We start from the raw sequence: 21,878 nt of genomic DNA on the forward strand, positions 1-21,878 counted from the left end.
CTTGTGGGTCCATTCCATACCATACAGGAATAGACAGTAGCCTGAGAAAGCAAACTATATTGCTAAAGAGACTTCTTTTAACATGGCTGTGTCTTAGCCTGAAAGGCCATATCTTTTCATAATCCTTTAGACTATTCTACTTCCAAGCATATGATAGAATACTTTTTTTTTTTTTAAAGTTCATTCTTTTTTTTTTTTTTTAAGAGAGAGTGAGAGGAGGGAGAGAGAGGGAGAATTTCCAACATTTTTTTATTTCTTAGTTCTCGGCGGACACAACATTTTTGTTGGTATGTGGTGCTGGGGGATCGAACCCGGGCCGCACGCATGCCAGGCGAGCGCGCTACCGCTTGAGCCACATCCCCAGCCCATGATAGAATACTTCAAAACAATTAAAAATGGACTACTCTACATTCAACAACAGGAATTGCATGTATATAATGTTGAATAAAAGAAGCCAGACACAAAAAGATTATATGATTCCATTTACATAAAGATAAAAAATCGGCAGAAAGACTCTGTAGTATTAAAAGTCAGTATAGTAGTTGTCTATGAGAGGAGGGTTGGAGGAGCTAGCAGCACTCACTTCCTTGGAAAGGGTATATATTTATTTGCCTGTATTTATGAAATAGTTATTAAAATCTATCTGTAATACCTAAATAGGATACATACATAGAATATTTTTTCAACTTCTAAACTTTGAAAACCCTTTAAATTCACTGGGAATTTGTCACCTGAAACCTTTCTACCATTTTGTAAACAACTTTCAGTTAAGGTATCTGTAGTGACCTTTATCTGTATCTTGTTTCACTACTTGGTTGTATTTTCATTATAAAAATAATTAGTATGGTTTCTTCAGGATTAAAATTTTAGTCTTGTTTTTTTTTTTTTTTTTTGGTGGTGCTGGGGATCGAATCCAGGGCCTTATGCATGTGAAGCAAGCACTCTACCAACTGAGCTATGTCCCTGGCCCTAAAATTTTAATCTTCATATTGTAAAATTTTTTTTAAATTACCCAGTTTTTCACAATGACAGCTATACAAAATTTTACACATTTCATAAAAGTAACCTAATTTATGAAAGAGAATAGGACATAAATCCAACAGAAGTAATTATATGAAAATTATTTTAGAGCTTGCTTTTCAGAAATATGGACCTACTGAAACAACACAGCAAAATCTGCACTAGATGAGGGGCTGTTGGCATCTCTATGAGTTGGTGTCCAGTAATAATGCTTTTTAAGGCCGTTGCAAACTTCTGCAAGATACACATGTCCATCCACCACATATGGCTCCACATCTGTATTGTTTGGTTTTAGATGGCCCATTTGAATTAAATCTGAATATGCCTAGGATTTTTAGGAAAAATTATCATTAGAAATATAATTTATTCAACTTACAATGCTGAAACAAATATAAACATTTGATTTAGCCATGTATTTTGTAGTTTAAAATACTCTTAACATGGTTGAATTTTAATATTTTCCAGATATTTTTAATTCATTTAATTACAATGAAATTGTAATATTGCAAAAAATTTTTTTAAGTTTTTAATGTATTAGGCATGTTTTGTTATTTTGTAACTCTTCAATTCCTTATAGTAAGTGGACCAAAGGTTTCACAGTCAAATTTTAAGTCTTACAAGGTGATGGTGCACTGAGTAGAGGGTTGTTTTGGTTGCTCTGAAAAATCTGATGATAGCTGGGGACCCATTCCTCAGAAAAAATAAATGGAACCCCAGGATTTGGACATTTCAAGAATTCCACAGTATTACATGCTGGCCTATTATTTCTTCATTGTAGAATTTTCTTTGCATATCTCTTGGATCCTTGGTGTCTATATAAGGGTATCATACAATTACGGTGAATTGGTTTGTTAATAAGGTTTACATTATAGAAAGAGGCAGAAATTTAGACATGAAAAGATTTAGCTAGGCCAGGCCCAGTGCAAAGTCCTGTAATACCAACTATTCAGGAGGTTAAGAAAGGAGGATGGTAAGTTCAAAGCCAGCCTGGGCAAGTTAGCAAGACCCTGTCTCAAAACAAAAATTTTAAAAAGAATTTGGGCATGTTGGTGCATGCCTGTAATCCCAGCAGTTTGAGAGACTGAGTTAGCAGGATCACAAGTTGGGAGACCAGTTTCAGCAACTTAATGAGGCCCATTCTCAAAAACATAAAAAGGACTGAGGATGTAGCTCCTTGATAAAGTGTCCCTTGGGTTCATAGTACTTCCCCCACCCCCCAAAAAAAGAAAAGAAAAAAAGTGTTAAGGATGTTGTTCAGTTCAGTGGTAGAGTACCTGCCTAGCATGCCCAGGATGTGGGTTTGATCACTGGCATCATCAAAATTAAGAAAAAAGATTTAAAGGTTTGTTTTGCTTTCCATATTTAGCTTGTAATTATCAGTGGTTCCAAAATCAACTTACATACCTTCTAGTTTATAGAACTACTAAAGGACACTGATGTTTTTCAAAATTTATGAGTGTTTGTTAGACAGTAGTATGTATTTTAGTACCCTGTAAGTAGTGGAGTTTTGGTTAGTCCTTTTGCAAATTTCGAGAATTTTATCTTCTTTTTTTCCCCCAGTAATTCCTTATTATTTATTCTCCTCTTAGAAAGACACTTGGAAATATAAATATAAAACAAATATAAAATGGTATATATCATACTTAGCAATAGCCAAATACACATTTTCTTGGTATTCCCCATAAGAATAAACTATTGAAATTTTCAGAAGCATACTATACTCTATCCCTCTCACCTTCTTGGGGGGGAAAAAAAAAGGTCAGTTCTTTCAATTCTCCACAATTTCTTTTTGAAGGGGGTGAGTTACTAGGGATTGAACACCCAGAGGCCCTTAACCACTTAACCATTCCAAACCCTTTTTATATTTTATTTTGAGACAGGGTCTCACTAAGTTGCCTAGGGCCTTGCTAAGTTGTTGAGGCTGGCTTTGAATTTGTGATCCTCCTGCCTCAGCCTCCTAAACTGCTGGGATTACAGGGGTGTGCCACTGCACCTGGCTCCATGATTTTTAACAATGGAGTCTCAAATTAAGTAATCTAAGTCTATTGAGAGACTAAAATATCTAAATCAACGAATTTAAAAATATTTGTATGTGGGCCAGGCCCAGTAGCACATGCCTATAATCACATTGGCTGGGGAGACTGAGGCAGGAGGATCAAAAATTCAAAGCCAGCCTCAGCAAAAGTGAGACACTAAGCAACTCATTGAAACCCTATGTCTAAATAAGATACAAAAAAATAGAGCTAGGAATGTGGTTCAGTGGTCAAGTGCCTCTGAGTTCAATCCCTGGTACCAAAATAAATAAATAATAAAAATACACACACACACACACACACACATACATATATATGTACGTGGCTGTACATCCACATACCCAATGTATAATATCATGTTGCCAAGAAACTCCAACTAACAAATATTCTAAATAAGGTTTTCATTTCTTATATTTTGCATGAATAGATTCTGTTCTGTTCAAATCTGCATGGCAATTAAAACAAAGTTGAGTGCAATATACATGTGTTTGTGTGTATGTGTGCGTACATGTGTGTATTCTCTTAAGACAAAACATTAAATACAGGTATATTTAGTATACATCTCCTTAATCTTGGAACCATTTCTGAGGCACATGTAAATAATGTCTGTCATAGAGAAGTTCCAGAAAAAGCCTTCATTGACGAAAAACTTACCACACATGTGGCCTCATCAAATTTGTTTCCCCAAATGTAGATATTAGATAATGTGGGATTTGTTTTCACTGACTGTGAAAGTGCAACAAGTCCTTCTCCCTCTATATTGTTGCTGACTACTGATAATCTGTAGAAAAACAAAAGGTAATAATGCTAGAAACCAGTAGTTCAACAAAGAAAAAAATGTGTAAGTTAGCAATAACATTTATTACAGCCATTTTCACATGTAAAATCTCAGCATTACTCTTTAATGTTTTAATGTGAACAAAATATTGGCCATATAATTTCTAAAGTTCAAGAAACTTAAGTTTTCTTATAATATGCTTCATTTAATTAGAAAAGCTGCCTAGCTTTTAAAAGTAGTCTGCTTTATATTATTCAGTAAATGTTTGGGTAGATTGTAGATATAAGTCTGTATCATAGTGAATGTTTCTGATTTTTCAATATAATTCAAGGTACATAATATAATCAACAAGAATTTTCTCATGAATTTTTCTTTCTTTTTTCTTGTGGTGCTGGGGATTGAACCCAGGCCTTGTGCATGCTAGGCAAGCACTCTACCAACTGAGCTATATCCCCAGCACCTCTCAAGGGCTAAACATCTAATATTTAAAAGGCATTACTTTTGAAAAATAGAAATTAAATATTTACTGTAACTTAGTAGGGAAAGATTTAGAAACTGAATCTTCACATTTTATCATAATTTAAGATTTAAGGAGTTTGAGATTAGTATTGTAAAAAAAAAAGGCATGTTTTTCTGTTAATGTGATTAAATATAAAACCATACTAACACTTTAAGACTTCTGTTGTGAGAAGTAAGAGTTTCACTGAGACAGTTTGCTCCTGCATTTTCTATTCTGTTAAAAGAAAGATCTAAAACTTCCAGGGTGATATTGCTTTTCAGAACATCAGCCAAATACTCCATTCCATCACGAGTTATTTTATTGCTGTGAAAGGAAAAATATTTGGTAATATTTGAAAATACAAAGTACTGCTTTGTTATTTACAGTAGTAAGATGCTTGAAAACATAATAAATAGTACTTTCTATTTTAGCTCACTCAATTTCCAAAAAAGTTAATGAATTTATAAAATATTGTTCCATATCTGATTAACATAACTAAATTATTCATTCAAGATATGAGATTATCAAGGACCTAGGAATTAAACCAGAGACCCTGTGTCTCATAGAAGAAAAAGAAGGCCCAGATCTTCATCATATCAGATTAGGCCCCTACTTCCTTAATAAGACTCCTATAGCACAAGAATTAATAAATGGGATGGACTCAAACTAAAAAGCTTCTTCTCGGCAAAGAAATAATCAGTGGGGTGAATAGAGAGTCTATAGCTTGGGAACAAATTTTTATCACTTGCACATCAGATAGAGCACTAATCTCTAGGGTATATAAAGAACTCAAAAAGCTAAACACCAAAAAACAAATAACCCAATCAATAAATGGGCTAAGGAACTGAACAGACACTTCAGAAGATAATATATAATCAATCAACAAATATATGAAAAAATGTTCAACATCTCTAGCAATTAGAGAAATGCAAATCAAGACTACTCTTAAGATTTCATCTTACTCCAGTCAGAATGGCAGCTATTAAGAATACAGACAACAATAAATGTTGGCGAGGATGTGGGGAAAAAAGGCACACTCATACACTGCTGGTGAGACTGCAAAGTGGTGCAGCCAATATGGAAAATAGTATGGAGATTCCTTGGAAAACTCTGAATGGAACCACCTTTTGACCCAGCTGTCCCACTCTTCCATGTATACCCAAAGGACTTAAAAAAGCAGCCTATTACAGGACACAGCCACATCAATGTTTACTGCAGCACAGTTCAAAACAGCTAAACTGGAATTAACCTAGATGCCCTTCAATAGATGAATGGATAAAGAAAATGTGGTATACATGCACAATGGAATATTACTCAGGAATAAAAATAAAATCATGGCATTTGCAGGTAAATGGATGAAGTTAGAGAAGATAAGGCTAAGTGAAGTTAGCCAATCCCCAAAAAACAAATGCTGAATGTTTTCTCTAATATAAGGAAGCTGATTCATAGTGAGATTGGGAGGGGAGCATGGGAGGAATAGACAAACTCTAGATAGGGCAAAGGGGTGGAAGGGTAAGGGAGGGGGCATGGGGGTAGGAAAGTTGGTGGAATGAGATGGACATCATTACCCTAAGTACATGTATGAAGACACGAATGATGTGAATATACTTTGTATACCACCAGGGATATGAAAAATTGTGCTCTATATGTGTAATATGAATTGTAATGCATTCTGCTGTCATATATAATACATTAGAATAAAAAATTTAAAAAGCAAAAAAGATGAGATTATAAGAGACATAATAACAATATTATCTAAATTAATAAATATTAAGGCTTAGGATGAAAAGTTGACAATGGTTGCCTTTCCCAATCACTGAAAATAGTGTGTAACAAAATATCTCATGTACAACTTTTGATTTAGTAACAAGTAAATTATCACTTACCAGCTGATATCAAGGTAACGCAGGCTTCTGTTCAGATACAGTGCATCGCATAACTTCTGCATACCACAGTTTTTTATACCATGCTTACATATGTGTAGTTCAACAAGCCATTGGTTTTCTTTCAACATATGGCCTAGATGGACAGTGGACTCTTCCTGAAAATAGATAAAATCTTGTTTTTAAAATATAAATTTGAAGGGTTGGAGTTGTAGCTCAGTGGTAGAGCACTTGCCTGGCATGTGTGAGGCCCTGGGTTTGATCCTCACCACATATAAAAAATAAATAAAATGAAAGATACATTTTAAAAAAATACAAATTTGAAGCAATGCGTGTTTATTCCAAACATATGCTACTATTTAAATTAGCTTTTTAGAAATATATATATTTTTGTTTTGTTTTTGCAGTATAGTGGGGATTGAACCCAGGGCCTTATGCACACCAGACAAGTGCTCTACCACCAAACTAATATCCCAGCCCAAAAGTTTGAGACTTTCTTGCTAAGTGGCTCAGGCAGGCCCTGAACTTGTTATCCTCCTGCTTCAGCCACCATAGTTAGGATAATTTGACATGTACAACGATGCCAGACATGAGAAAAGTTATACTGTTTTTTTTAATTTATTTTTTAGTCATACATGACAGTAGAAAAAAATATGGAATGCTTCACGAATTTGCGTGTCATCCTTGTGCAGGGGCCATGCTAATCTTCTCTGTATCGTCCCAATTTTAGTATATGTGCTGCCGAAACGAGCACAAGAAAGGTTATACTGGGGCTGGCGATGTGGCTCAAGCGGTAGCGCGCTCGTCTGGAGTGCGTGCGGCCCGGGTTCGATCCTCAGCACCACATACAAACAAAGACGTTGTGTCTGCCAAATACTAATAAATAAATATTTAAACATTCTCTCTCTCTCTCTCTCTCTCTCTCTCTCTCTCTCTCCCCCCCTCCCTCCCTCTCCCCCTCTATCACTCTCTTTAAAAAAAAAAAAAAAAAAGAAAGAAAGAAAGGTTATACTGTTTCAGACTATTAGTCTACTCAAAGTTGTATTTGGCCTTAAGAAAAAAAATCATCTTTGCCTCAAATCATATATTTATTTGTTTGTTTTGTTTGTTTATTTATGCATGCAATGCTAGGGGTTGAACCCAGGGGCATTCTATCACTGTGCTACATACATCCCCCTCCCTTTTTTAAATTTTTATTTTGAGATAGGGTCTTACTAAGTTGCCAAGGGTCTTGCTAGCCTCAAAATTGTAATCCCCCTGCCTCAGTCTTCTAAATAGCTGGTATTACAGTTTGTGTCACAGTTCCTGGCTTGTACCCTCTTAGAAATAGGTATCAGGCACTTGTAAGATGCAGTGAGTAAGGATGTAGAAGAAGATGGAGAGTTTGATTTACAAAAACAATAATCAGTCATTTCATGAGGGAAAAAATAAAAATAATTGGTTAATCCTACATTAAACACGTAAATTCCCCTACTGCTGGCTGGACCCTCAAGAGTCTCTGAAACTTTCTTATATCCTCTGCATGTTCCTGAACTTTGCCCCTGATTTCTACTCTCTTTTTACTTATAGTGTTGGGGATTGAACCCAGTGCTCTAATACTAAGCTATACATGAAGCCCTTTTTTTTTTTTTTTTTTGTCTGTTTCATTTTGAGACAAGGTCTTGCTAAATTGCCCAGGCTGTTCTCAGACTTATGGGTATGCACTACTAGGCCCAGTCCTAATCTCCACTCTTAATGGTTTAAGACAAAATACAAAGACATTTCCAATCTTGATTTTACTTTTAAAATATACTCATTAACCCTGTGATATACTTGATTACTTTCCTTTTATATATATGTCAAGAATGTGTTCTACTCTTGTTTTCTGATCACCAGAAGACTTTTTTTTTCATTTTTAAAATTTCACAGTCTAGCTACTTCTAAGAAAAATTATATACGTAGTCCCAACTAAAGTTTGAATACTAAGCATTTTAAGTTTTTAGAAAAATTGAAGCATATCTTAAAATGAATGAGCCCAGGTATTTTGTGGTAAGAAATCTTAAGATTGCTCTGTAACATAAGTAGTTTTACAGTCACTGGAAATATTGATGATGAACATGGACAACTACATATTCTTATTATGTATAAATACATTGAGATAAACTAAAAGTTAAAGGAAACAAAATAGTAATAGCAAAATGTACATGAGTTTTATAATAATCAAAACTGTCCAGATGTTAGCTTTACCTTTTTCCTGGACTATATGAATTTCAGCAAATTTCATCTAGCCCAGTCTCAATTTACTTTTCTGTAAAATAGGTGAAATTATGCTTCCCTCACAGAATTAGTTAAGTCAACAAATAAGCACCTGCCACAAAATAAGTATTCTGTAGTAAACTATAAATCATTTATTATTGTTCAGTTTTCCAAAATTCTGTATCTGATTTGTTGAAATTACTGAAAAGATATAACTAAAGAAATGCTGTATAGTCTGGAATCTTAAAAAATGCAAACTGACCACTTACAGGTCCACTATTGCTCTGCTTCTTGTTGACAAGAGGACATAATACATTTTTGTGTTTGTACCTTGAGTGCATTTTTAAACTAAGAAGGAGAGATATTGTTCCCATTTGCTGAGTTTGTGACTTAATTTAGTTGCACCTGGCATCACTATTTATCTAAGCTTCCCAGATAATATCAATGAGCATCAAAGGTTAGGTCAACATTTACAACTTTTTATCTTATCATCCTGATTTTTCTATGGTAATGAACATTAAACCTTAAATGCAACAGGTTTGCAGGCTTTTATTTGGGAACTACACAGTATAGGAAAGAAGGTTTTTACTCTACAAATACTAAAGAGTGGACTAATACCCTCTAGGATACATATAGTGATGTCTACCTTAGAAAAGAGAGGAGGCCTGAAATATCAGGCTAGGCAAGAACATGGCCCCACATAGGAGCCCTGGGCTTTTAATATTTGTTCTCAGACAGATTTGTGATTAATGACACCACTCAACAAATTTAGAAGAGGGATTGCATCTAATGTGATTTCATATATTTAAACATACTTATTTCCTAAAAGATATGGTCCAAAAAATTTTTAATTTAACTGTCAAACTTGTCAGGTCCTCAATCTGAGATCCTTCCCTGCTGCCTCACCTCTCCCTGCTTTGATTTCAGTGCCTTCCTTATGCTCCTGTGGCACCCCGAGCACATCATTCTCTAGACTGGTTGATTTCCCTCTACACAGACTGAAAACTCCTGAAGACAGGGTCATATGATTTGATCTTTTCTGTCACCCTGCATTTTGTCTGGTTTAGGGTTGCATCCAAATATTTATGATTCGTAAATGAAGCAGTTCACTGTGTGTCTACTTTGAGCCAGGTATTTTGCTGGTATTCAAAGCATTTTTAAAAGTATGTTTCTATTATTTGAGGATTCTAGGTGTCTTGTTGAACAGATTAAATTTCTGTTTATGAAACAATATGATATAAAACTCAAAAAATGTTAGTAAAGTACAGAGGTAATTCAAAGGGAGAGATCTACATAGGCAAAGAATGCAAGATACATTTCTGAATGTGAAAAATAGTACTTAAAATATGGTTCTGAATTACTCATACTACGGTGTAACTATCAAGTAGTTAATTTTAAGTTATTTAAAGAACTTTGAACTTTGTTAAATTTCATTTGGAAGTTCAAAACTCACTTAAATATTGAACTTAAAACATTAAACATTTCACATTGAACTTTTAATATTAAGTTTATTTTTTGGACTATATAAAGTGCTTTGGTGGTGCACACATATAATCCCAGCAACTTGGGAGGCTGAGGCAGAAGGATCACAAGTTTGAGGCCAACCTTAGCATTTAGTGAGACCCTCAGCATCTTCCTGATATCCTGTTTCACAAAAAAGAAAAAGGACTGGGGTCATAGCTCAGAGATTAACCATCCCTGGGTTCAAATTCTCAGTATTTAAAGAAAAAAAAAAAGTGCTTTGGATATTTACTTTTCCTTTTAGTAGATATATCTCTTTTTATTTAGACCAATAAAAAAGGGGTTCTTATTCCTTTTTTAACTTTTATAAAATTTAAAATATTTTTAAATTTGTTCTAATTAGTCATATTCCTTCCCTCCCCCCCCCCCCTCTCTCTCTCTCTCTCTCTCTCTCTCTAACACTATTTAAGTAAGTTTAAGCCACTCTAAAGTGGCTTAAAGGATATTTGTTAAGGAAAAAGAAGCCTGAAAGAAGCAACCATGTCTTTTCTATCTCCAACATGCACCTTAACTACACATAGGTTCAACTTGCCAAACTGCTGTGCAGACACATTTTACTGTTATTTGTTACCATGTTTCAAAAATACAATGCTTCGTCACATTTCAACAAATAAAAAGACAGTTGACACTGGGCTCTTACATCCTGGCCTTTAATAAAACTTTTACCATATATTATTTTTGTCTTGAATGTCTTAACCCTATAGGTCTATTCATTCAGAGTTTGAGTTTCAAGAAAAAAAGACATTTGATGCTTAAATAAGCAATATCTAAAAGCATATTCAATTTTAAAAGTCTTATCAAGAATATAATAATTTTCCTTTAAAAAATTTCTATTTGTAAGTAGTAGTTTACAAGATATAAGGATAATTCCAAAAATACAATGTATTCATACACTATAAACTTCACTAAGAACTCAGTTTTATTCACATGCTGTTATACTAGCTATCATCACTTTGAAAACATACCTGTTCCCCGTACAGTATAGGTCGGTTTAGGTTTATTCCTTTAATTGCTTGGTTTTGAGATAGTACTGTTGCAAATGCTATCACATTTTGCATTCCCTAAAAAATAAATAGGAAAATTCATTAAGGAAACTGACACTATATAAATTAATCTCTCTACATAAATATTTCAAGATCATTTATCTGAATTCTAATAAATCAAACTTTGTTTTTAAAAAGATTGCTCTTTGAATTATAGGTTGATTGAATTCAGAAATAAATTGTTATTGTAGTCTTCTTTCCCTAGCCTAAAATCTGTTTGCAACACACACAAGGAGTTTCTTAACATTTCAGTATTCATTTCTTGGGTGTCTGACTCTAGTCTTGCTTCTTGGCCCTCAAGGTTTTGTGTGGGGTCCTCAAGATGTGGACCCCAGCTAGGGATCATACTACTTATGCAATATATGACTTTGCACAGGCATTCTTTTATGTTCATATAGCACATGAAGACAAGCAAAAACCACATTTTTCATTTTCAGGCTCAGAGTAGCTTTTACCATCCTAGTATTTTTCTTTTATTTTTTTAGCATTATTTTAAATTTTTTATGCCATAATGTAAATATTACAAAGTATTTTCAAAGTAAAGGAATTTGTATTATACTAGAGAACTAGTATTTGTTTAATTAAAAATGAACATGATTGTTTTCTTTAAAAATCCTTTACAGGGTAAGATGAGTATGGACAAAAGTTTAGGAATATTTTTATTATACTGTATATTTTTCTATGATATTTACTATAATCTGATTTTATTAACAGTCTGTACTATTATATCAAGGAAAAAATCCCATCTTTTCTCTTATTTTAGACATTAGGGACAAGATTAACAATTCATAAGACTGCCATTTAACTGGTTTCTTGGATGGTTCTATATGCTGATTTCCTGGGAGAATAACACATTATCTTGGTGATTTTTTTCATAAACAAATTTACTCACCAGGTCACAGTCACCCAGATCTAATTTCTCTAAGGATGAATTAATTTGCAGCATTGAAGCAAAAAACATTCCACCTTTATTTTCAATCTTATTTCCAGTCATTCGCAGGTATTTCAAAGTTGTATTCTTCTAAAAAAGAAAAGAATCAAAACTTATTTAACTCTTTTTTGGGGGGTACTGGGCATTGAACCCAGGGGCACTCAATCACTGAGCCATATTCCCAGCCCTATTTTATTTTTTATTTAGAGACAGGGTCTCACTGAGTTGCTTAGTGCCTTGCTTTTTCTGAGGTTGGCTTTGAACTCACGATCCTCCTGCCTCAGTCTCCCGAGACACCGGGATTACATGTGTGCACTGCTGCGCCCAGCTGTTAATTTAACTTTTTAATCCATGGAATTCTCTAAATTAAATGAGTTAGGAGAGGGAATATTACCATTTATAAACACATGTAATCTTCAAGGAGATAGACTAGGATGTTCCTTAAAGGTAATACTCAATTTCCAACAGTAGATAAAAATCTACTAGTTTAATAAAACAAATGACCAATAAACAGAAGTCCAGTCAATAACCAGTAAATAAAACACATTTAATAAACTTTCCTTTCATTGAAAATATAAATTTATTTTCTAAGAAATTACACCACTTTTTTATAGAGGTGAAATCCACATAATGGATTTATTAATCCATAATAATAAAATTAACCATTTTAAAGTATACAGCTCAGTGGCATTTACTACATTCCCAATGTTGTGTAGCTATCATTTGTAGCTAGTTCCAAAACATTTTCATTACTTCTAAAAGTAGTCCTGAACCCATTCAGCAGTCATTTTCCATTATACCATCACTTTTTTGTTGTTGCAATGTTAAATTCCTAACTCCCATTTTAAAGCAATATAATTTCTCAGACACTTGCAAGATTTAATTCCATTTCTTATTTCACTCTTGATTAAATAACAAAATTATAGCTATTTCATTATTCTAATGAATACATGTTAGGATATATAATAATGTAAATAATTATCTGTTTAAAATGAATTCAAACTCCTTTAAGATCAGGAAGAAGAGAAGTATGTTCTGGTCACTTCTGTTTAACACTATATGGAAAGTTAGAGCTAGGGAAATTTGGCAAGAAAAAGAAAAAAAATCCAAATTAGAAAAAATGCTTGGATATGACATGATCTTGTACTGAATATGAAAATCCCCTAAGGAATCCACTAAAGAAATGCTGTTAGAACTAGTAAACAAATTCAGCATAGGATACAATATCAAAATAAAAAAATCAATTGTATTTCTATACTCTAGCAATGAACAACCTAAAATTGAAGTTATAAAAACAATTTCACTTTCAGTACCATCAGAAAAAAATAAAATATTAATAAATTTAACAAAAGAATAGCAAACCTGCACGTTGCAACCTACAAAACACAGTTGAAAGAAATTACATGGAGCACATTCCATGTTCTTAGTTTGGAAGACTTAATATTGTTAAAATGGCAATACTCTACAAATTTATCCACAGATTTAACAAAATTCCTATCAAACTCCTAGCTGCTTTTTCTTATAGAAATTGATAAACTCCTAAAATGTATATAGAAATAAAGGGATCCAGAAGATCCAATATAATCTTGAAAAATTAGTAAAGTTAGAAGACTCACACTTATTAATTTCAAAACTTACTACAAAACTATAAAAATCAAGATAGTATAGTACTGGCATAAGGACAGAAAATGGATTAATGGAATTCAGAGTACTGCAGAAATAAACCCTCACATTTACATCAGCTTTTTTTTTTTTTTTGACAAAGGGGTCAAGATAATTCAATGGGGTTTGTAAAGAACAGTTTTCTTAACAAATGTGGTAGGGACAAGTGGATAGCCATTATATAAAAGAATGAAGTTAAGAATGAAGTTTGATGCCTACCTCATACCATATATAAAAATTAATTCAAAATGGATGAAAGAACTAAATGAAAAGAGCTAAAACTACAAAACTCTTAGAAAATATACATGGAAATCTTTGTGACCTTGGGTTGGGCAAAGCGTTCTAGATATTTAACATCAAAAGAAAAGCAACAAAATTAAAAATTGGGTTGATGAAATCTAAAAGGTTTTATACTTCAAAGAACATCAAAGAAGTGAAAAGACAACGTATAGAATGAGAGAAAACGACTTGCAGATCACGTATTTGATAAGAAACATATCTAGAATATGTAAAGAATTCTTACAACCCAAAAGGACAACCCACCAGTTGCAGGGCATACCCCTGTAGTCCCAGCCACTCAGGAGGCCGAGGCAAGAGGATCTCTTTAGCCCAGAAGTTCAAGACCAATCTGAGGGGCTGGAGATAGAGCTCAGGGGTAGAGCACTTGCCTAGCATTTACATATGTAAACTCTGGGTTCAATCCTCAGTGCTTCAAAGAAGGAGAAAAAAAAAAATGACCAACCTGAATAATATGATAAGACCTTATCTCAAAACCCAATCTAAAAAGGGCAAAAGATTTGAACAGAGATTTCTCCAAAGGATATATACAGATGAACCATAAGCACATGAAAAGATTGTCTACATCATTAGAGAAAAGTAAATCAAAAAACTATAAACTGTTTCACACTCCCTAAGAAGGTTAAAATTAGGCAATAACACGTGCTGGTGAGGATGTGGAGAAATTGGGACACCCCAACATTGCTGGTAGAATTGTTGATAGCTGCAGCCACTGTGGAAAACAATTGTCAGTTCTTCAAAATATTAAACAAACATCATATGACCCAGCAATTTCACTCCTAGGTATGTATCCTACAAACAAGTCCATAAAAAATATGTGACTATCCATAGTAGCATTATTCATAATAGCCAAAAAGTAGAAACCCAAATGTCCATCAACAGATAGATGAACACAATGTGATATATCCATACAGTGGAATATTAATTGCTAATAAAAACAGATGGAACGTGTTACAATATGGATGAAACTTTACACATTAAGGCCTTGTATCATAGGATTCATCTATATGAAATGTTCAGAATAGGTAAGTGTACATATAGTAAGTAGATTAGTAGCCTCTAAAGACTGGAGAGAACTGGGAGGGAATTATGGAGGGGGGATTGCTATAGGTTTGGAGTTTCTATAGGATGGGGTGATGAAAATGTTCTAAAAATATTGATAGTGGTGATGGCTGCACAGCTCTCTAAATATACTTTTTATTAAAAACTCACTGAATTAAAGACTTTAAAAGGGTAAATTTATTATGTATTATAATCTTGATAAAACTATTTTCAAATGAATTCAAAAGTGCTCATGTAATGTCCATACTTTAATAGACTAAAAGTGAAATAAAGAAATAACATAGTTTTACATTAACATTTAATTATGTTGTTACCAAGCAATCAAAACTTAAAATTCCCAAATAATATGTTAGTTTGAAGTACATAAATGCTTACATGAAGTGCTTTAGCAATCAATTCTCCACCTTCAGGTCCAATATCATTAAACATAAGATTTAAGTAAATGAGATACCTCTGTGTCTATGAGAGAGAAAAAAGAAGCTATTATACATGTATTATGGAAATCAATCATATACACATTTATTTAATTAAAAACACTAACCAAAGAAAATTTTTATGATCCAGAAAAACTAAATTCCAGCAAAAGCAAGTACCGTTAAGGAAAAATAATGAATTTTCAATAATAAGTGAAAGAAAATTACTGTATTCACTTTTACCAACAACTCCAAGTGTGGACATGCTATGGTAATTCATAATGGTGGGGGAAGAATAGAGGTATTTTGGACTAGAGAGAGGAGTGAAGGAGGGGGTATTCTGCGGCACAACCAGCGTGCGAGCTTCATAAAAGAGGTTCCAAGCATAGAAATTAACTAGTGAGTTTTAAAATTAGAGACATACTCTCGTTACCTTTAATAACCAGCTCCGGAGATGGCTTCTCCTAGCTCCCGCCTCCAGCCACCTAATGCGGTGAGCGAGAGAAGGAGAGCACGCCAGGGAGTGAGCTTTTATTGGGGAGCAAAAAATTCAAGGGAAAATCCCATCCAATGAAGGTCGAGGAGGGCAGCATTCCAAGGTCAGGGTCAGTGATTGGTCTTCAAGTCAGTGGTCAGGCACACCTCCACACGGACAAGCCCTCGCACCTGGGACTAGGTGGGGAAGGCTCTGACACAGTTGTCAAAGCGCCTCTCACCCAGCCAGGGAGGTAACTCAAATCACTTTTGAGAACGGCTTCCCACAGGGCATGGGTGTAGAAATGATTGTAGAATAAATTGGACATTATTACCCTATGTGCATATATGATTATATGACCTGGGTAACTCTACATCATGTACAACCAGACAAATGAGAAGTTATACTCCAATTATGTATGATATGTCTAAAGGCATTCTACTTTCATGAATAACTAATTAGAACAAATTTTAAAATATTTAAAATTATTAAAAAGTGTGGACATACTTTATGTATTTAACAATGATATACAAGTTTGCAAAAGATAACTCATGAAATCTGGGTATCAGCTCTACTGAGACCAAATATGAATTTCCATGTATTTCAAGTGTTATAAATATAGCACAGAGTCAGGACCTTGACATTTTGCATAACTAGTGTTTGTGTATGTGCCATTAGACTAAGTAGTTTCACTGTAAACAGAACTAAGAATATTCTGTAGTCAAATAATACCTGAAGCAGGTTTGCAGCATAGTATGCACCAGCATCACTTAGAACATTATATCTCACATCCAAACCTGAAAGACACAGATGAAACTTTACATTCCTTATAAAATAGAACACTGAAGAGCAGGAGATACTTATTCTTAATCAAACATACCATTAATATATGGGCAAGTCTCTAAAATTTGGGAAAGAATCCCAAAATCTTCATCTGTTACTCTTTCTACTGGGATTAATCTATTGTTACCCGCGATGTTTAAGGTGATTCTTTTTTCCAATCTGTTAAAAATACAAAAAAAAAAAAAAGAAAAGAAAAAAATGGAGAAAAGATTCTGAAATACAAAGATGACAGATACTGGAACCATGTAGTAGAATGATTTACTAAGTATATAGTAGATTTTTACCATGTAACTAAAAACTACTGGAATTCTATAGACTTTAGTGTATTCTGTATGAGTTAATTTCTCTCTTACACACACATATGCAAAGTATTCCCTCTTTATATTAACAACATAGACAATATTGATAATTTGCCTAAATTTGTCAGCTCACAGAGCTAAAAGGAATCTGGAGCCCTGACTTGAGGGCTCTTGGTCTAGTGCTCTTCCCAGTATCCTACACCATCTCTAAGATCTACCAACAGTGTCACTCATCTACTTATTCATCTGAATCAAAACATTCATCCATTTTTACCCAGCTTTTTCATGGCTATAAAATCAGTGACTTTCACACATCTAAGAATTAGTAAAACTACTAATGTAGTCAAATACTTATTTTTCTTACCCCTTTTTAATATCTTCATCCACTTCTTGGAATACATGCAATATATAAGGATTTATTTTCTTGGAGTTTTCCAAACACAGATTACAATAATATTCCTGGAGCCCAGCAATAGATTCTGGAACTTTTGAAAAAATAAATGTATCTATCATCACAAATTATTCTAAAAGTTTTCTCAATATATGTCCTTCAAAAGTGTGTGTGTGTGTGTGTGTGTGTGTGTGTGTGTGTGTGTGAGAGAGAGAGAGAGAGAGAGAGAGAGAGAGAGAATATGTTAAAGAAAAGGAGAGAGAACTAAGGATAAAAGAGAAGAGAAATAAAAGCAATGGGAAACCAAATAAAAATGCTGATATTCCTTATAAAGAATAATTTCTACGAGGGCCATTGATGCACCCACCAAGGCTGGGCAGACACTGGCTGATGACAGTGGAAATGACATAAAGGGAGAACTAATCTCTTTCCTTTGGTAGCTGAGGAAAATACTGTCCAGAGAAATATTTTATGTGAAGTCATGTAATAATAATGGAATGTGCAAAAATCAAACCGATTTCAGACTCTTCCCATTGTGCCATATGAACTGTAAATATAAATGAAGCAAGTACAACAGATTTCACAAGTGTGTGTGTGTGTGTGTGTGTGTGTGTGTGTGTGTGTTGGCTGCACCATGGACCAGGATACCAGAAATGTGTCAGATTTAGGAGTGGTTTTTGTGAAGGATAAAGGAATCTTTGATTAGAGCCTAAACATTAGTTTAAGAAAGTTGCAAGAATATTTTTATTTAATTAGCTAGCCATATTTTAAAGCTTTGCTATATTTCCCTGTTACTTTTTTGATTTAAAATTCACCTGTGTTTTATATATGGAAATTTTATGGTGCCAATAATTGGCTTTCTATACTATATTCTTATTAGCATAAAAATATTAAATCAGTCTTCAAATTGTAAAGCAAATTGAAAGGCAAAACTAGGAAACAATAGCTACACGGGAAAATGTCAAGAATCTAACCCAAATTTCGTTTTTTATCTACACCTCTGGCAGACATTTAAAAATTTCTAGAGAACGGGCCTACTTATTTTGGAGGCAGCTCCCTCCAGATCATCTTTTATGGCGGAACAGCCACATACTGGAAAATCCAAGAGTTGGAATCAGATTTTGTCGCCCATACTCTGTGGTATGTAACTTTAAGCAAATTAAATTCTCAGAGTTTAAATTTCCTTTTATGCTAAAGACAGAGCATAATAATGCTTTGTTCCGGTGCAATGAGGATTAAGGCTCTTTATCCACCTTGTTTCACATCCATCAACACACACTTTAAAACAAGCCCAGTGACTGGAGAGGCCGAGGCAGGAAGATCTTTCTTGAGTTTGAGGCCAGACCTCTGCAACTTATTGAAACCCTGTCTCAGAATAAAAAATAAAAGGGGCTGGAGATGTAGGTAAAGCATCCCTGGGTTCAGTCTCTAGTTTCAAATAAATAAATCAGAATCCAAATTTGAAATAGGGAACAGGTGTCATTCGGGCTAAGCTTTTTTCGTTAAACTAAGGCAGTCCAAACGTGCAAAGTCAGAATGGTCTCCAGATTTCTCTTGCTCCACTGGGATCTGACCAATGTAGCTAAGAGCCCCTAAACACACCTTCCTTCAGACTCCGGAAAGCAGCTACGCGACTGGCGTGCACAGGGCACACCGCGGGCGGTCTGGGCTTCTCTTCTGCCCGAGTTTGGAGACTCCGCAAAGTCTGGTCCACAGTTGGGGTGCCCAAGGGCATCCTCCAGCCGCGCCGCTTTGGGCAGGCAGTTTGCTCGAGGAATCAGCCGGTGCGACACCGCTGCCCGTCGCGCGTTGCATCCGGGCCAGGTGGGAGCACTACGGCACCCTCCTTCTTACCGTTCTCGCTCGCGGAGGCCGAGTCTGGGTTGGGGTTAGGGGTGAGAGTAGGAGTTGGGGTATCATCGGTCTCCACCGCCTCGGCGGCGTTCTCCTGCAGGCTACTCGACATCCTGTGCTCTTCTAAACGCTGCTGCAGCGGCGACATTGCCCTGGCAACTGCTCGCCGCGCTGCTCCGCGCCATGGCCCGCCCAGGGGCGGTGCCTCAGGGAAAGAATGGGGCGGAGCCACGGCGCATGCCCAGAGCGCGGGGTCCAGAGTGTTGCGCGCTCCTTGCCCCGCGCGCGTGGGCCTTGAGGCCCTGCTGGCATGCGGAGAAGCAGATTCTGAGGCTCCTTGGCTACCCCGCCTGGGCTGAAAGGCACACTGAAGGAGGGCTCCCCGGCTCCTTTGCAGGGAGGAGTTCCCGGGATTTGGGTGGATATAGGGCTAGGGGCTGGGGCTAGAGAGACGATTATGACACAGCCGTCACCCGCAAAGGGTGCACAGGTCTGCGGATGCCAAGCTCTGGAAACTGATGGTAGCACCAGCACGCTTTAAGGACGTGGCGGTATGGGAACATAAAGGGTTTTGTGGAGGGGCGGGACCATCCAGGAGGACTTTCTGGAGGAGGTGACAACCAAACTAGTCAAGAGGTAACCTGTCAGAGGGCACAACTGCTTAGTGTGTGTTGCAGAGGCGCAGGTACTTTGGGTGTACCCGGATCAGTTCAAGGAGGTGAGAGGCAGGCACATCTTCCAAGGAGCACAACTGTGATGGAGCTGGAGCATCAACTGTTAAGGGACAGGGGCCCCCCCGGAGCCCTCAGATCGCAAGACGCTGATGATGGAGGATGGATTTGACTGGAACTAGACGGGAAACCTAGTCACAGGCAGCTCCAGCAACCCAAGAGAGACTGGCTAAGGTGGGAGTCTTCACCGAAGGCGGCAAGAGGGGACAGAACCCAGTGATATTACAAAGTACTACTACGGTCAGGATGTGGGGCTTTTTTGAGTGTAGGGGGAAACAAGGTAGGAAAAGGGCAAGATCTTCTGTTTGGGAGTTGCCATAGACCGAAGCGAAGGAGATGGAGGGGACATGTAGAGGACTGTGGAACTATTTGAGACTCCTTGCGGGTGAGAAAGTGGAGGAAAATGCGAAAGGTGAAAACAGGCCACTTATAATTAAGTATAGAATGCTTGACTAGTGCATGCAAGACCCCAGGTTCAATCCCCAGTAAGAAACACACACACACACACACACACACACACACACACACCCACCACACTTCTCCTTCAGCTAATTAGCTTTTTAAAACAATAAACATCGGAGTCCTTCCTCTTGTACTGGGCGAATTCCTAAACAAACCAGCACTCCATCTCATGAAATTGTGCTCGACCTTGCTTGCCTATATGTTTTAGAGTATCACTAGAAATGTCCTTTCTCCAGGTGAAACATGATGATTATAGGGAGCGCTGTATTCATTTATACTATGTGCTCCCAACAAAGTTAAGAGGCAGCTTGGAATTCTAAAGCAAGAGTGAGTCCAGTTCCAGTACCCATGTGCCTTTTCCTATCTCTCCCTTACAGTATTTAGAATTAAGAAGGTAAGGGAAAGCAAAGAGGGTGAGGATGCTACTACTAAGGAAGGATGGAATACTCTTCCAAGGAAACAATAAGTAGTTCCAGAGAGTGACTAACAGAATAGAAAAGGAGCTTCCTTAAACCAAGCAGCACCTATAGCACTGTTTTCCTCTCCACCTTAGCAAAACAAAGCAGAAACAATGAGAGAGCATTTACACCGAACTACAGTGATGTCAAATACATACAGAATAAAACAGTTGAAAGGACACAAATCACATCTACAACTACTTTCCATCAATACATTTCTCCTTATTAGTGATTCCTAGGTGGAGGGGGATGTAGTCCAAAAAGCTCCCTCCTCTTAAGAATCACTGAGGGGGGGAAGATGTTATTGAACAGATGTAAGGGAAACTTGGGTGGGTTTGCTGAATACTTAAATTCAAGATTCCAGAGTGGAGGTATAATTTGATTCTGAACTTTCTAGAAATCAGAACAAAAGATAATATATGTTCCAATAAAGGGCAGCATTTGCATTTTTCTGGCTTCTTATCCTAGGAAAGTTTAGTATGTATTCTTATATGAGTAACTTAATAAACAATGTACTATTGCTTGATAGAAGATCCATAAATACTTTTAAATGATTGCTTCTTTTGCTTTAACTCAATGTAACAATCCAAAATCATGGCATTCAATCATAATTTAAAGGTGTCATTTCTCTAGAAACCCAGATAATACTTACACAAAGAAAAGGCTTGCTGCCCAAAGCCCATAGAAGCCAATACTACGGCACCCCGTTTTTGAGAAAAGAAAGGGTTTTCATGTCAAGGAGACAGGAGGCATGCTCAAATCTGTCTCCTCTCTGAGTGTATCAAAGGAATTTAAGCAGCTTGGGGTAAGGAATTGTGCCCAGTAAAAGGGACCAGGGAGAATTGTGACTACTTTGTAACTAGGCAGTTTCCAGTCTCTTTGTTCTGGTCTGCTCTGCTCTGTAAAGTCCTGTTCTGATTATTTGTGTTCTACTCAATGAAGACTTTGGGTATAGCCAGGTTCTCAAAGTCATTTTAAGCCAAGTTGT

At 36.0% G+C, this 21,878-nt stretch overlaps 2 protein-coding genes and 1 non-coding gene across 7 annotated transcripts in view; 1 reads left to right on the forward strand and 2 right to left on the reverse strand.

Moving 5' to 3' along the window:
• Positions 1-232: 232 nt before the first annotated feature.
• Lrrc34 (leucine rich repeat containing 34) lies at positions 233-19,461 on the reverse strand. 4 transcript variants are annotated; one of them, XM_040270067.2, is made up of 11 exons: positions 19,240-19,461; positions 17,359-17,479; positions 16,733-16,854; positions 16,585-16,649; positions 15,340-15,423; positions 11,905-12,030; positions 10,935-11,030; positions 6,217-6,371; positions 4,499-4,654; positions 3,708-3,834; positions 233-1,345 (listed from the first exon to the last, which is right to left on the reverse strand). In XM_040270067.2, exons 1-11 carry the CDS (start codon positions 19,385-19,387, stop codon positions 1,154-1,156), a joined length of 1,392 nt encoding a protein of 463 aa, XP_040126001.1. In that variant the 5' UTR covers positions 19,388-19,461; the 3' UTR covers positions 233-1,153. The 4 variants fall into 4 exon arrangements, with proteins under 4 accessions (XP_040126001.1, XP_021586841.1, XP_005332577.1 ...); XM_021731166.3 differs by having other exon boundaries at positions 11,905-12,033; positions 19,240-19,460; XM_005332520.5 differs by lacking the exon at positions 19,240-19,461 and adding an exon at positions 18,988-19,231 and having other exon boundaries at positions 11,905-12,033.
• LOC120884576 (U6 spliceosomal RNA) lies at positions 6,861-6,967 on the reverse strand. Its single transcript, XR_013437164.1, has one exon. It is a non-coding gene; the product is annotated as a U6 spliceosomal RNA (small nuclear RNA).
• Lrriq4 (leucine rich repeats and IQ motif containing 4) overlaps positions 12,861-21,878 on the forward strand; it is a 28,893-nt gene continuing 19,875 nt past the window's right edge. Inside the window, exon 1 of one of the 2 annotated variants that reach the window (XM_078043613.1) lies at positions 12,861-20,144. The gene's annotated coding sequence lies outside the window, so the exon portion shown is untranslated. The remainder of the gene's footprint in view (positions 20,145-21,878) is intronic. The other variant, XM_078043612.1, reaches the window with a different exon arrangement.

Source organism: Ictidomys tridecemlineatus, chromosome 3 (assembly GCF_052094955.1).
Source record: "Ictidomys tridecemlineatus isolate mIctTri1 chromosome 3, mIctTri1.hap1, whole genome shotgun sequence".
NCBI lineage: Eukaryota > Metazoa > Chordata > Mammalia > Rodentia > Sciuridae > Ictidomys > Ictidomys tridecemlineatus.

Coding starts and splice junctions, on each gene's coding strand:
- Lrrc34 (XM_021731166.3), bottom strand. CDS start 19,387: ATGTCGCCGCTGCAGCAGCGTTTAGAAGAGCACAGGATGTCGAGTAGC. Junction 17,480..19,239: donor GGCCTCCGCGAGCGAGAACG/GTAAGAAGGAGG, acceptor TTTTTTCAAAAG/TTCCAGAATCTATTGCTGGG. Junction 12,034..15,339: donor TGATTGCTAAAGCACTTCAT/GTAAGCATTTAT, acceptor TTTCTTTTTTAG/AAGAATACAACTTTGAAATA.